General features: G+C 42.5%; 1 protein-coding gene across 1 annotated transcript in view; it reads right to left on the bottom strand.

Moving 5' to 3' along the window:
• The window catches only part of Rrn3 (RRN3 homolog, RNA polymerase I transcription factor), a 43719-nt gene that overhangs the window by 3212 nt on the left and 25089 nt on the right, over nt 1-15418 (bottom strand). Inside the window, 5 exon segments of the mRNA XM_052759576.1 lie at nt 951-1038; nt 1947-2099; nt 4226-4334; nt 6598-6782; nt 8097-8227. Of these exon segments, the coding sequence (XP_052615536.1) occupies nt 951-1038; nt 1947-2099; nt 4226-4334; nt 6598-6782; nt 8097-8227 (666 nt within the window).

The raw sequence follows: 15418 nt of genomic DNA, 5'->3' as shown, positions 1-15418 counted from the left end.
TTGAGGCTAGTCTGGTCTTCAGAGCGAGTTCCAGGACAGCCAGGGCTACACAGAGAAACCTTGTCCCCCAAAAACCCAAACAAACAAACAAATAATAAAAATAAAAATAAAGCTGAGTAATAAAATAAAAATAAAGCTGGAGAGATGGCTCAGAGGTTAAGAGCACTGGCTGCTCTTCCAGAGGTCCTGAGTTCAATTCCCAGCAACCACATGGTGGCTCACAACCATCTGTAATGAGATCTGGTGCCCTCTTCTGGCATGTAGATATACATGTAATGCACTCATAAATAAAATAAAATTAAAAAAAAAAAAAAAAAAAAAGGCCGGGCATGATGGCACATGCCTTTAATCCCAGCACTCAGGAGGCAGAGGTAGGTACATCCCTGAGTTCGAAGCCAGCCTGGTCTATGAGTTCCAAGACAGCTAGGGCTATGCAAGGAAATCCTGTCTTGAAAAAAACCAAAATAAATAAATGAATGAATAAATAAATAAATGGATGAATAAACAAACAAACAAAGTACAACATACACATGGAACCTCGCCTCGAGAAGGCGGAGACAGGCAGGTTCCCTGGGCTGGCCAGACTAGCCTACTTGGAAAACTCCAGTCAATCAAAGACCCTGTCTTACAAACTAAGGTGAATAGCTCCTAAGGCCCAACACTAAGGCTGGTTTCCACACACATGCACACACCTGACCTCACACACATACACACAAACACATACAAAAAAAAGAACTGCCTAGTATGGTGGGAAACAGTTCTCGGTGACGGGAAGGAAGGGCCTAGAACGTCATGAAACCCCCATGATAGAAATAAATGAAACAGAACCCCACAAATCCTCTCTATTACTAATAACATAACCTGGGCTTGGACTCAAGCAGCGTTTACAGTGTTTACTGTGGTCTGTAACTACATGAGACTTTCACCAAGTGCCTTCATCACAAATTTACCTTTGTAGTGGGTTTCTTAAATTCTTGTAGCTCTTCAGCACTCATGTCTTCCCAAATCTGATAAATAGGATCAATAAACTTCTTTGACCTGCCAACAAGGATGGCATTTCAAAGTAAATGACTATGTAGCCAACAATCCCAACACCTTCTCTCTCTTCTCAGACCCACATGCCACAGCAGGAAGTAAGAACTAGAGGTGACAGGGTGCTGTGAGTCCTGAGGTTTCGTCTATTAGGGCTTCTTCCCCAGTCACACAGGGGAGCAGTTATCTTCTGTCCCTCAGACTCCAAGGGAAACGGCTTCTGACCCACTCAGTGACTGACAAGTTATCATATGTACAAACAGATTGATATTCTGGAACTTCTACAGGAATCTGCTAGACAGTAAGTCTAGAAAACTAACTCAGATGACATCAGCCATCTTGACTTATTAAGAGTACTAGCTATTCTTACAAAGGATCCTACCTCTCTTCTATCTCCACAGGCATGAGGCAAGCACATGATACACATGTACACATGCAGGTAAAACACTCATAAAACAAAAACAAACAAACTTAAAAAAAAAGAAAGAAAAGAAACTGCAGTTAGCCAAAATATACAAACACCAAGAATGGCGTGGTGGTTTTCCAGAACAACCCATCTAGATAAATCATAGGCCCTGGGATGGATTTGGTCTTTAAAGGAAATAGAATGTTGGCAGAAAACTAAGAGGCCAAAAGCTGGCAGCACCCTCTCACCCACCCCCAGTTAAACCACCCCACTTAAACCAACCACTTGAAAGGAAAACAAAGAACAAAAAAATGAAAAAGGCCTCAGTACCCCCTGGGCTTAGGGAAACATGAGCACAGCCATGGTGTGCTTGTGAAGCAGTCTAGGGCCTGTGACATTCACCATTAGCCAAATTAACAGTCAGGAAGCCCACATAGGACAAAGCAACTCTCAATCCCATCCTTGGGAAGAGCAAGTATGTCCCACAGAGTCAACTGAGAGGACCTACCTCTTAAGCACACAAGGGTCAAAGGGAAAAAAAGTGTCCAGTGGGTTGGTACAGGTCTGCACAGAATCTCCACCAGCTGTACTTCTAATAACAGGGAGCATCTGGCGATTGTTCCTCTCCATGATGGTGTAGCAGAACACAAGCTGGTACTTACTGTGGGACATACAACAAAGAAGATAAAATATAACCATGCTGGGGTCACCCCTGTGGGTCGTGATGGACAGATTACAGCTGTAATACAGACACTGCTGGGTATAATGAGGACAACAAGAAACAGGACCACTTAGGGTGAGCACTCTGGGCCAGGTATCTGCATATCTGCTAAGGAGAAGGAAACAGAACACCAAATCAGGCTGAGATTAATGGGTATTATGAAAAGCGAATACACTTGCAAGGTTAAAGTGCTCAGCACAATAGGAAGGTATCTATTTTCTGTTTTCAAAAAGAATTAGAACTCATGAAAAAAATGACTCACTGTTTACTAGGGGCCAAGAGTAGATGCCAGTGGAGATATTCTGAATTTTACAGAAGGACTTGACTAAAGCTGACTTTTTTTTCAGGCAGGGTCTCATTCTGTAGCCTTGGCAATCTTCTAGCCTCAGCCTCCAAGTATTAGCATTACAGGCATGAGCCACACACCAGCTATGGTCCTCTTTTATGTTCTCAGACAGGGTTTCACCATGTAGCAGACCGACCTCAAACTCTTGATTCTCTGGCCTTAGCCTCCCAAGTGCCAAGATGACAAGAATGAGCATGTTTTTCTTTTTGTTTGTTTTGGTTTTTTTTGCACAGTCCAGGGCCTCATGTACTCAGTATGTTACTGCTAAGCCGCATTGTAGCTTACAAGCTCATTTCCAGCCAACTATGACTTCCCAGAAAAGGCATTACAGAAAGCATCTGATTACTTTTTAATTGGAACTGGTGAATGTAACTCAGTAAAGTTTGAGAGCCTAAGCCATCCCCAGAGCCTATATTTTAAAGAACAAGTGTCAGTGATGGCTCAATGATTCAGCACTGGCTTTTCTTCCAGAAGACACAGGTTTGATTCCCAGCATCCATATGGTGGCTCACAACTAACTATCTGAGACTCCAGTCTTATGATATTGGACATTCTCTTCTGGCCTCGGTGGGCACCAGGCACAAAGGTGCTGCACAGACACATGACATACTTGTAGGCAAAACACTCATGCACACAAAAATAAATACTTTTTTTAAAAAAGCCAGGTATAGGTAGGCATGGTGGCACACACAGGCAGATGTCTGTGAGTTCAAGGTCAGCCTGGTCTACAGAGCTAGTTCCAGGACAAACAAGACTACTCAGTAACCCTGTCTCGGAGAGAAGAGGAAAAAAAAAAAAAAAAAAAAAAAAAAAAACCAAACCAAACAAAAAACCCAAAAAACAAAACAAAAAAAACCCCACCCAGGTGCCATGCATACTTTTAATCTTGGCACAGGGCGGAAGGAAACTGGGCTCACTGATGGCAGTGCTGTTCTTAAGCAAAAATTCACTTGAAGATTTTCATGAAATTCAAGTCAGCATCAATGAAAATCAAACATGGAAACACAATACAACCCAAAGATATACTGATTCCATATTTACATGCTGAAGAATGATAATAGGAAAGTATTAAGCCTTTGTTTTCTATAATTAAACCGTTACATTCCTATAAGGGGAGAAAATTTGTGCATACAGTAAAAACACTGCCATGATGCCATGCTGTAGTCCTAAGTCTGAGCCAGTGTCTGAGTCAGGTAGGCACAGGCAGTACAGAGCTCCGTGTTCAGAACTAATGGGGGATGATGTGCCACACACTTTCAGGAACACCTCAGATTCATTACTGTTTGATTCTGAATTCATTGTTTGTGGTTGTGCACTCAGAAACTTTCTACTGTTGCCAAGCACTTCCTGAGAGCCACACTCAGTTATCCCAACCTTTAACCATCGAGCTCCCCTCCAGTTTGTTTTGTTACTAATATGTATTTCCCTGAACTAAGTATCTGTGATTTATTTGTATCTCTCAGCTTACTAGTTTGCCTATTAAGTATTTCAGAGTGCCTAGGCCTCTCTGGATAAAAGTAGGCTTGACTCCCAGTGTCGCTGAAGAATGAAAGAGCTGAATGCAGTATTCTTTCAAGGAACAGCATTACTGGTTTCTTCATGTGTATTGCTCTCCAAAATGTACTGGAATTACTCTCAGTGCCAGAGCGCATGGCAGCCAGCACAACAGTTCCACCCCTTGACTTTTTAAATATCCATAATGGAAATGCAAATGACTTACTTTGTGACAGCAGCAAAAAAATTAACCACCGATGGTAGGCATATCTTCAGAGGGTTCAGCTGGCTCAGCACGACACGCTCAAAGTTTAGACTCTGAAGATACCGCAAACCTTTGATTAAAAAAAAGGGGGAGGGTCGCTAAGATTATCTTTAAAAGCACAAATTATTAGAATGTGTGTAGAATGTGTGCTTAGGACGGGCTTGAGCCCCAGCATGCCCCAAAATAAAGACATTATCAAGAAGTTATTTGCAGAAATACAGGAATAAAGTTCAAGCCAACTGCTGTCAATCAGTACAGCTTTTCTGAAGAAAGAAACCAAAGTTCCTGACAGGTGAGGGATTATATAGTGTGGTGGTTAGAATAGGAATGGCCCCCCACAGACTCATGTGTTCGAATACTTGGCCCATAAGGAATGGCACTAGTAGGAGGTGTGGCCTTGTTGGAGTAGCTATGGCCTTATTGGATGAAGTGTGTCACTGTGGGGGCAGGCTTTGAGGTCTCATATGTTCAACCTTTGCCCTGTGTGGCACACCGCCTCCTTCCGCTGCCGCAGATCAAGATGTAGAACTCTCTCCCAGCTCTTTTTCCAGCACCTTGTCTGCCTGCATGCTGCCATGCTTCCCGTCTCTGAAACTGTAAGCCAGCCCCAAATCAGTGTTTTCCTTTTAATACTTCCTGTGGTCACGGTGTCTCTTCACAGCAATAGAAACCCTAACTAGACACATGGCAACCTGGAATCGGTATCTGACAGCTCAGAGCAGACTGAGTGCATGAAGGAGACAAAGCACAGAAGCACCCATTCTTAGGTACAAGGTACTGTGTGTATTTTCTCCCTCTCCCCATCAGTCCTTGTAACATAAACCTCTCTCTTGCAGCTAATGAATTCCCTCCTACAATGGAATCCCAGCCCAGGATGGAGTAGAAGGGTTATGAATTAAAGCCAACCTGGGCTCCATATCGGAATCACATCAAAAAAAATTTTTTTTTGATAAAATACAGATATTTATTATTTTGCAGTAAACAGACCAATTTATGTTTGTTTACATAGTAATTTTTGATATATGCTTTAATTTAAAAATTACACAGGGGCTGGAGAGAGGTCCCAGTGATTAAGAGCACTTATAGCTCTCTTACAAAGGACCTGGACTCAGTTCCAAGCACCCATATTGCAGCTCACAGCTGTCTGTGGCTCCAGTTCCAGGAGATCAGATGCCTTCTTCTGACCTCCATGGCACCAGGCACACACACGGTGCATATACATACATGCAGGCAAAACTCCCATATACATTCTATAAAATGAATAAATCTAACATATATAATAATACTACATATCATATATATCACATGTGATATATATTTAAAATATGTGTGTGTATATACATCTATATTTATTTATTTAAAATTACATAAGCAAAGCCAGGTACAGTACACACCTGTGATCCCAGCCCTTGGAAGGCTGAGGCAAGAGGACCAATTCCAAAGTAGCTTGAGCTACCAAGTGTGAACCTGACTCAAAACAATTTTAAAATAACAAGTAGATATGGTAGAGGCTGCATGGCCTATCTATGGAGACTACTGTTGCTCTTGTAGAGGACCTGGGTTCAGTTCCCAGCACTCACATAGTGGCTAACAACTGTTTAAAACTACAATCACAAAGATCACAAAGTCACAAAGATACCTACTTCTGGCCTCTGAAGTCACTACATGCACATGGCACACAGATATGCATGCAGGTAAAACACCCATAAACATAAAATAAATTTTAAAAAGAAAGAAATAGATGTGTTGGCTTGCAAAAAGTATTTCCTCTCTAATCAAGATTCTTGGCCTAGGGCTGGCGAGATGGCTTATCAGATAAAAAGTGCCTGCCACCAAACCTGACAACCAAGTTTGATTCCCCAGGACACACATATTGGAAGAGAATTGACTCCTGCAAGTTGTCCTCTGACCTCCACATCATACAGTGTGTGCGTGGAAGGTTGCAAACCACTGGACTAGGAGGAATTTCTCCTGTGGCAAAACAAGGCCACAAGGGCTGGGAAGTGAAGAAGGAAGAGCTCAAATAAGCGGATCAAAGATACCCTTTGCTCTGACTCCTTTGCAGTGATTTCTCTAGTAGCTACCTAAACAATACATAAACACCAGTGGGGGAAAAATAAAAAGTGTTCATTCTTGAAGTAAACCCAGAGTCTCACACCTCAGTCTACCCTTGCTCTCCTTTGCAGGCCCATGATGCCGTGGCTACACTGTGGCAGCAAATTCCACCAACCCTTCTCACACATTTACAATAAAGCATCAACCCAAGGCAAGACAGTACTGCCCCAAACGTCCAAATACAATAAGAAAACCCAGCCTGAACACACATTATCTACCTTCCTTCAAGTTTCCACTCAAAAGCTGCTTGTGTCTAAAAACGAAAGTGTAGAATACAGCTTGGCAGGCTGAATAAAATGGTCCATGGAGTGCAACATCACAAAAAGCCTTTGTTCCTGAATCCTGGTTATTAAGATACATGTGCAGCCAGTTAACCAAAAGATCCAGGCATGACTTTACAGTGCTGGAAAGAGAGAAAGTTGGTGTTATTGGCTTCATCAAAAAGCTAGAGACAGAAACACACACTTGTCTTTCACTATCCATTATAAAGGCTCAAATAGGACCCACAGGGTGGGATGTAGCTCAGTGGTAAGCAATTGCTTAACATGCACGAGGTCCTGGGTTCCATCCCCAGCACCAAAACTAAACCCACCAAAAACTTTACCCGTGCGCAGAGAAAGGCAGAAGGAAAGGACAGGTGGTAGGAAGTTGCCTTCCAATTTTTTTTTGTTGTTTTTTAGTTTTTGTGGGTTTTTTTTTTTTGTTGTCTCCCATCCCCACCCTAGACAGTATTTCTGTGTAGTTCTAGCTGTCCTGGACCTCGGTCTATAGACCAGACTGGCCTCGAACTCAGAGCTCACCTGCCTCTGCCTCCCCAGTACTGGGACTAAAGAATGCCTTCCAACTCTGTGATGCACTTACTTCTGCAGAGCAAGAGGCCTTAGGGATGTCCCAAGAAGCTAGGCACGGGAGCAAAGGCCTGTAATCCCGGCACTGAGCAAACTGAAGGAGGGTCTGGAGCTGAGGCCAACCTGGGTTCCAGAGAAAGACTTTGTCTCCAAAAACCAAAATGGAACAAAAAGGACAAAAATTCAGGGATGGAGCTGGGTTTTTCCAACTCAGTTGAGGTTTCCTGGCTTAGCTTCCAGCCCAATAGCAATGTGGCTAAAAGGATCAGGGCTTCTTCCCATCTGGCCTCAAAAACTGGAACCACAAGACTTTTAGTTGACTGGGGAGTGGTTTAACAGCATCTCTGCCTGTATCTTGTGGAACCCCTGATGAAACTGGCCCCTAGAGATGCCCTACATCACTGTAGGGCATCTCTAGGGGCCAGTCTCAGTGCTGGGGGTTGAACCCAGAGCTTTGCATGTGCCAAACGTACTTTACCACTGAGCTCCATCCCACCCCCAATTACCTTCAAAGGGGTTTTCTCCAGATCAAACAGACACAATTGATTTGGAAAGCAAATGAAAAAGGACAAACCTACAAAAAGATTAAAAACAATATACAACACTGTGCTACCCATGAACAGAGACAGGCTTTCAGGTTCAACACACAAACAAATGCCTCATGTACCTTCTATTATCCAAAATGGAGACCTCTCCTTCTCAAACTGCTTCTTAGAAATAAAAACACCTTGCATTGTAGTGAACATTTCCCCCCTTGCTTTACAAAGACAGATCAAAAAATATAAGACCTATTTCTTTGACTTGGGACAATACTATAATCTTCCTAAAGCAAAACATTAAAAAGGCATTTGGAAAATTAGGCTACTTACATAAGAGGAATGAATTTAGCTCTTGCCAAAAAGCTCCCAATATAATTCGCAGCAGCTTGCCTGATGATGGCGGGGTTATTTGGATCCTGCAACTTTTTCCAGAGATGTTCCAAAAATGCTTCTGCAAATCCCTGTAACAAAAGAGGCTGCTGGCTTGATATTTCTAATGCTGAAAATATTCTGGCTCTCAGCACCCTGAAGGTGTTACCAAACAATGCAATTATATTGCTAAACAAAAAAATAGAGGGTTTCTTATATTAAAACAAAAACCCAGCAGATCCAACTCTCCTCCCACCCCTCTTCCCTTTGTGTTAGCCACTGATGCATAGGAACACTCTCTACCTGGGAACCCAGTGGCCACACTAGGCTAGGGCTCAGGTAGGCTATTTCCATTCTCCTTGTCCTCCACTATCATCTCTCCAGGCTCATCCCCAGCCCTGTAGCAGCCTGCTTGCAGGGACTCCTCCCCCCTCCATCCATTCTTAAGGAGCTCTGCCAAATCTTGGCATGCATGCAACTTTCCTTCTCCCTATGGACCTTCTCAGCACACCACCCCCTTCCAACTCATCCTCATTCCTTTGTGTCAGCCCCCATACCTAGAAACACTCTCTATCCCAAAGGCCCCCCAGAGGCCATACCTGGCAGGGTAGGTGAATCACACTGTGCTCCATTAAGATCTTTCCACTCTTACCCTTAGCCCAGTGACAACCTGCTTGCAGGAGTGCCCCCGTCCCCCACTCCCACCCCCTCCAGCTCTGAGTCTAGACCCAGCGTCCCCTAGCCCTTCCATCTCTGTCTCTTTTCAAATTTGTAGTTTAATGTAACCAACCTACTTCCAAGATCCCCTGATCCTCCTACACCTCCAACTCCCTGTGGACCCCACCCTAGGTGTGAACAGGATCACCATAGGTCTTTCCTGAAGCCCCCCTCAGCCTTTTCTCCTAGCCTATCTCTATTCCCTTCTCTCTGCCACCCACCCACTTCCAGAAGCACTTACTACAAGACAACCCACGGCCATCACTTCCTTAAGATCCAGAGAAGGCAACAGAAACCAAGGAGTGAACACCCGCTCAACAAAGACAAGACCAGATAGCAACACCAAGAATCTCCTCGATGATCCCAAACACCAGATGCCTAGACACCAGTGCAAAAACACAACCATTAACAGCCAAGACATACACCTCCACCAGAACCCAGTAGCCTTGCTAGGGTAGGCCCTGAGAAATGCAACACAGCTGAAGCACCAGACAAGGACTTGAAAATAGCAATTATGAATATGTTCAAGGACCTTAAAGACGATATGAATAAATACCTTAATGAAGTCTGTGAAAATACAAACAGTGGAATGAAATAATGCAAACAGTTCAAGACATGAGTAGGAGAAAAAAAGTCAGGTAGTGTAGCACACACCTTTAATTACAGAAAAAACATCTTGGGTTAAGTCTAACCAAGCAAGTGAAAGACTTGTATAATAAAAGCTTAAAACAACTGAAGGAAATACCAGAAGATGGGAAGGTCTCCCATGCTCATGGATCAGTAGGATTAACATAGTGAAAATGGCCACCCTACAAAAAGCAACCTACAGAGTCAACACATCCCATCAAAATTCCAACACAGTTCTTCACAGAACTTGAAACGACAATTTTCAGCTTCATATGGAAACACACACACAAAAAAGCAGGACTGTTGTAGGATATTTGTATAGTGTGTGAAGGTGTATTGCTGTGACTGCTGTAATAAAAAGCTGAACAGCCAATAGCTAGGCAGGAGGTACAGGTGGGATTTCCGGGGAGAGAAAGGAAGAGGAGAAGGAATCTAGGCACACAGGAGACACCAGGAGACACACATGTGCAGTACATAACCCAGAAATGGGTTAATTTAAGTTATAAGAACTAGTTAAAAACAAGCCTAAGCTAAGGCCAAGCTTTCATAATTAATATTAAGTCTCCATGTTGTTATTTGGAAGCTGGTGGTACAGAGAAAGACTCATTACACAGGATAGCTAAAACGATCCTAAATAATAAAAGAACTGCCAGAGGTATCACCATCCCCAATCTCAAATGGTTCTACATAGCTATAGTAATAAAAACTGCATGGTATTGTGTAGCTGAAGTTTCCTAGTCCTGCCTGGCCCACGGTCAGGACAAATCTCTCCCATTCGCAACCCCCAGTAAACACACAGAGACTTATATTACTTATAAACTGTATGGCGTAGCAGGCTGCTTGCTATCTGTTCTTATATCTTAAATTAACCCATTTCTATAAATCTATACCTTGCCACATGGCTCATGGCTTGCTGGTATCTTATATCATGCTTCTCCTCATGGCAGCTGGCAGCGTCTCCAGGCCTCAGCCTTCCACCTCCCAGAATTCTCCTCCTCCTTGTCCGCCCACACTATCCTTCCTGCCTGGCTACTGGCCAATCAGCGTTTTATTTATCAGTCAATCATAGCAACATATATTTACAGCATACAGGACATCCCACAGCAGTATTGGCATACAAACAGAAATGCTTATCACTGGAATAAAACTGAAGACCTAGACATAAGCTCACACACCAAGGGATACCTGATTTTTGACAAAAAAAAAAAGCCCAAAATACACACTCGAAAAAAGATAGCATCTTTAACAAATTGTGCTAGTCAAGTCAAGCTGATGGCTACATGTATAAGAATGCTAACAGACCCATATTAATCACCCTGCATGAAACTCAACTACAAATGAATCAAGGACCTTAACATAAGGCTAGATACCCCGAATTTTATAGAAGAGGATGTGGGGAATAGTCTTGAACTCATTGGCACAGGAAAAGACATTTTGAATGAGACACTGATAGAACAGGCACTAAGAACAACACTAATGGGGTATCATGAAATTGAAGTCTTTAATCCCAGAACTCAGGGGGCAGAGGCAGGTGGATCTCTGAGTTCAAGGCCAGCCTGGTCTACAAAGCAAGTTCCAGGACAGTCAGGACTACACAGAGAAACTGTCTTGAAAAAAAAAAAAAAGAAGAAATTGAAAGGCTTCTGTACAGCAAAGGACACCATCATTTGGACAAAGCAGCAGGCTACAGAATAGGGAAAGAGCTTTACCAATTACATACACATCTGATAGAGGATTAATATCTATAATATATAAAGAACTTAAAAAAAAACAAAACTGGACATCAAGAAAGCAACCCAACTTAAAAATGAGGTACGGGCAGTGGTGGCACACACCTTTAATCCCAGCACTCGGGAGGCAGAGGCAGGAGGATCTCTGTGAGTTCGAGGCCAGCCTGGTCTCCAAAGCGAGTTCCAGGAAAGGCACAAAGCCACACAGAGAAACCCTGTCTCGAAAAAACAAAAAAACAAAAAACAAAAAAAAAAGCAAACAAACAAACAAAAAATCTATAAGGCTGGAGAGATGGCTCAGAGGTTAGGAGCACTGACTACTCTTCCAGAGGTCCTGAGTTCAATTCCCAGCAACCACATGGTGGCTCACAACCATCTGTAATGAGATCTGGTGCCCTCTTCTGGCCTGCAGTCATATATGCTGTATACATAATAAATAAATAAATCTTTAAAAAGTAAAAATAAAAATAAAAATGGGGTACATAACAAAATAAGAGTTCTCAAAAGATGAAATACAAATGGTTGAGAAACGCTTAAATGTTCAGCATCCTTAGTTATCAAGGAAATCTACTTTGAGATTACATCCTTCATCAGTCAGAATGTCAAAGATCAATGAAACAATTGACAGCTCAGACTGGCCAGGGTGTGGGGAAGGAAACACTCATCATTGCTGGGGGAGTGCAGACTTTACAGACAATATGGAAACCAGTGTGGTGGTTCCTCAAGAAGCTAGGAATCCATCCACCTCAAGGTCCAACTGTACCGCTCTTGGGCAGGTACCCATAAGGACTCTACATCTGACTACTGAGAAACTTGCTCTCCCATGTTCACTGCTGCTCTATTTATAATAGCCAGAACTAGGAACAGCCTGGATGTCATCAACAGATGAACGGATAAAGAAAATGTGGTACATTTACAAGATGGAATTACACAATTCAGCTATAAAAAAAAAGAAATCATTAAAATTTGCAGGTAATAGATGGAACTAGAAAAAAAAAATCATCCCGAGTGACATAATCCAGACCCCAAAAGACAGTATCATATGTGGATGTTAGCTTTTGAGCCTTTGATAGGCATTACGATCAGTATAACCACAGAGGTTAGGTATAGAGGAAGAAACTAGAAGGTACAGGAGGACTTCCCAAGGAAAGAAAAATAGAATATATAGTTAGAAAGAGACAGAAGAGACAAGAATGGGAGGATTAATTGGAGAGAGGGAGGGAAAAGGGAGGTAAAGAAGGGACAGCTAACACTGTGGGCAATTTGAGAGGCCATATGGAAACCTATAGTAGACACTTCTAAAAATATATACCTATTTTAAGAAATCTAAATGGAGTCACCAAATAACAGGGGAGACAAGACCTCCAGGGCCAGGAACAGGTTACAACTAATTGAGCTGTTGGCCAAAGAGGCCCCATAGACACTGCCAAATAATTCAAGCTATTAATAATAACAATATTATTAATATTAATAATAGCTAAGGCTATTCGTTGCTCTCCACAAACTGATGATAAGGCCCTATAGCTAAAGACAACACTTGCATATCTCACTGAACACAGAGCAGTAGAGCGTTGGTACCTACATAGAGCCTTCACCTTAGAAGAGTGAACTCTGACTAGAGTTCATGGTACTGGAAGGTACTCTGTATTCTACTATAAGAAAATGTGAACACAAACCAAGCTACAAACTCTTTGATCTACAATGGTGACCTGCTTGTATGATACACTGGTGAAACAGTAACACAATTGTTGAAGTAACCAACTACTATCTGATTGAATTTAAAGCCCACTCCATGAGATGGAACCCATGCCTGACACTGCTTAGGTGGCCAAGAACCTGAGACTAGACAGGCCATAGATATAGGGGAAAACCAAATACTACTGTTCTGCTAAAGGAGCACAGCAATGCAATGATTTCTCACAGCACTCTGCTATACTTATAGCAGCCATCATCAGAGAAGCTTCCCCCTGCAGAAGATGGGAACTAATAAAGGTTGTCTCCATCAAATCTCTCCCCTCAGGGCTGAAGAAACTATGTAGAAGAGGAGGCAGAAAGATTTTAAGAGCCAGAGAAGACGGATAATACCGAGGAAACACAACAGGACTGACTCACATATGAACTCACATGCACAGGTTCAAACCAGACAGTGTCCAGCACTGAAATGGAGAAGTAGACACAAGCTCCCATTCCTAACCAAGAAGCTACCTCCAACTCCCCCTTGCAAAGAAAAAATTAGTTTCTCCAAAGGCATTTCAAACCACACTTAAGGGTAGGCCCCATGCCCAGCAGTAGATAGCCAAAACAAAATCTTATTGATTTTTTGATTGTATATTAAGGTTTCTGATTTTGTGGGGTTTTTTTGGTTGTTGTTTTGCTTTTTTTAAATATTTACTTATTTATTATGTATACAGCATGTATGACCAGAAGAGGGCACCAGACCTTATTACAGATGGTTGTGAGCCACCATGTGGTTGCTGGGAATTGAACTCAGGACCTCTGGAAGAGCAGTCAGTGCTCTTAACCTCTAAGCCATTTCTCCAGCCCTGATTTTGTGTTTTTATGGATTTTGTTTATATGTATCTCTGCATATGTATCATTTCTCTGTTTCTGTTTATTAGTTTATTCCTTTTTTAAATTATTATTATTATTATTATTATTATTATTTGTGGGGTTTTTTTGTTGTTGTTGTTTTTTTGATACAGGGTTTCTCTGTGTAGCTTTGCGCCTTTTCCTGGATCTCGCTCTGTAGACCAGGCTGGCCTCGAACTCACAAAGATCCACCTGCCTCTGACTCCCGAGTGCTGGGATTAAAGGCGTGTGCCACCACCGCCCGGCTTATTTGTGGGTTTTTTATTGTTGCTTTTGCCTATGTGTTTTCTTAAGAGAGAGAGGAAGAAGGCCTGGAGTTGGAAGGGTGGGGAAGAGCTGGGAGATGAAAATGATCAGAATATATTGTATAAAAAATTTTATTTTCAATTGAAAAAACAAAACAAAAAAAAAACAGCAAAACTTCTAAATGCATCCCAGCCAGGCAGTGGTGGCATCACCTTTAATCCCAGAACTTGGGAGGCAGAGTCTGTGAGTTCGAGGCCAGCCTGGTCTACAAAGTGAGTTAGTTCCAGGACAGCCAGGGATGTTATAAAGAGAAACCCTGTCATGGAAAACAAACAAACAAAACAAAAACAAAAACAAAACCCTAAATGCATCCTGGGTGGGAAATGACCCAATGGACTCCAAATATAGCTAGCTAGTCATCAAAACCAATGCTAAGTGATAGGCACAGTGGTGTACATCTGTAGTCCCTGCTAGTGGGTAGGCTGTGGCAAGAGAATGACTTGAGCCCAGAAAATTGATGCCAAGCCTGGCAACATACTGAGATTTCCTCTCAAAAGACACAGAAGCTAGTAGATGCCTCAGCAGGAACAGGTACCTGCCACCAAGCCTGATGACCTGAGTCTGATTGTTGGGACTCATACAATGGAAAGAGAGAACACGCTCACAAAAACTGTCCTCTTACATCTACAGGTGTGTGGTGGCAAGGCACATGCATGCTCATGTACATACACACACACCAACACCAAAACCCAGAAACAGACAGGCACACACCTAAATAAATAAGTCAAATGCAATTTTAAAAATTAAAGCAGGGCTAAGATTGATCAGCAGCTAAGATCACTTGCTGCCCTTGCAGAGGACCTACAAGATTCCCAGCACCCACATGGCCACATCTGTAACTCCTCACAATCATCTGTAACTCCAGTCCCAAGGGATCCAACGCCCTCTTCTGGTCTCTGGGGGCACCAGACATGCAAGTGGCAAACAGAAAGACATGCAGGCAAAATACCCATAACACAAAACAATTTAAAAAAAAAATAACACACATACACTGAATATGCAGAATGTAGGTTAGAGGCAGAGCTTTGTAAACTGCACATTATAAATGCTCTTTGAGGTGGATGCAGAAGGATCTGTTAGTTCAAGACCAGTTAGCCTACACAGCAAGTTCTAGGCTAGTTAGATATGTAGTGAGATAAGCAGTGTATCTCAAAAAAGAAAAGGCTCTTGAGTGATTTGGACGCCGAACCAAATCGGAAAGCCGGAGCTCATCCACACTTCCCTGGAACTCCCCAGGAGTTCTTGCTGTGAGTATAAAGTATCCTACTTGTTCCAATGCCCAAATCTCAGCCATGCACAGATGCAAGATTACTA

Source organism: Peromyscus californicus, unplaced genomic scaffold (assembly GCF_007827085.1).
Source record: "Peromyscus californicus insignis strain IS unplaced genomic scaffold, ASM782708v3 Scaffold_3__1_contigs__length_106647218, whole genome shotgun sequence".
Taxonomy (NCBI): Eukaryota; Metazoa; Chordata; class Mammalia; order Rodentia; family Cricetidae; genus Peromyscus; species Peromyscus californicus.
Note: the sequence above shows the minus strand (reverse complement) of the source record. Positions and strands in the feature narration are given on the sequence as shown.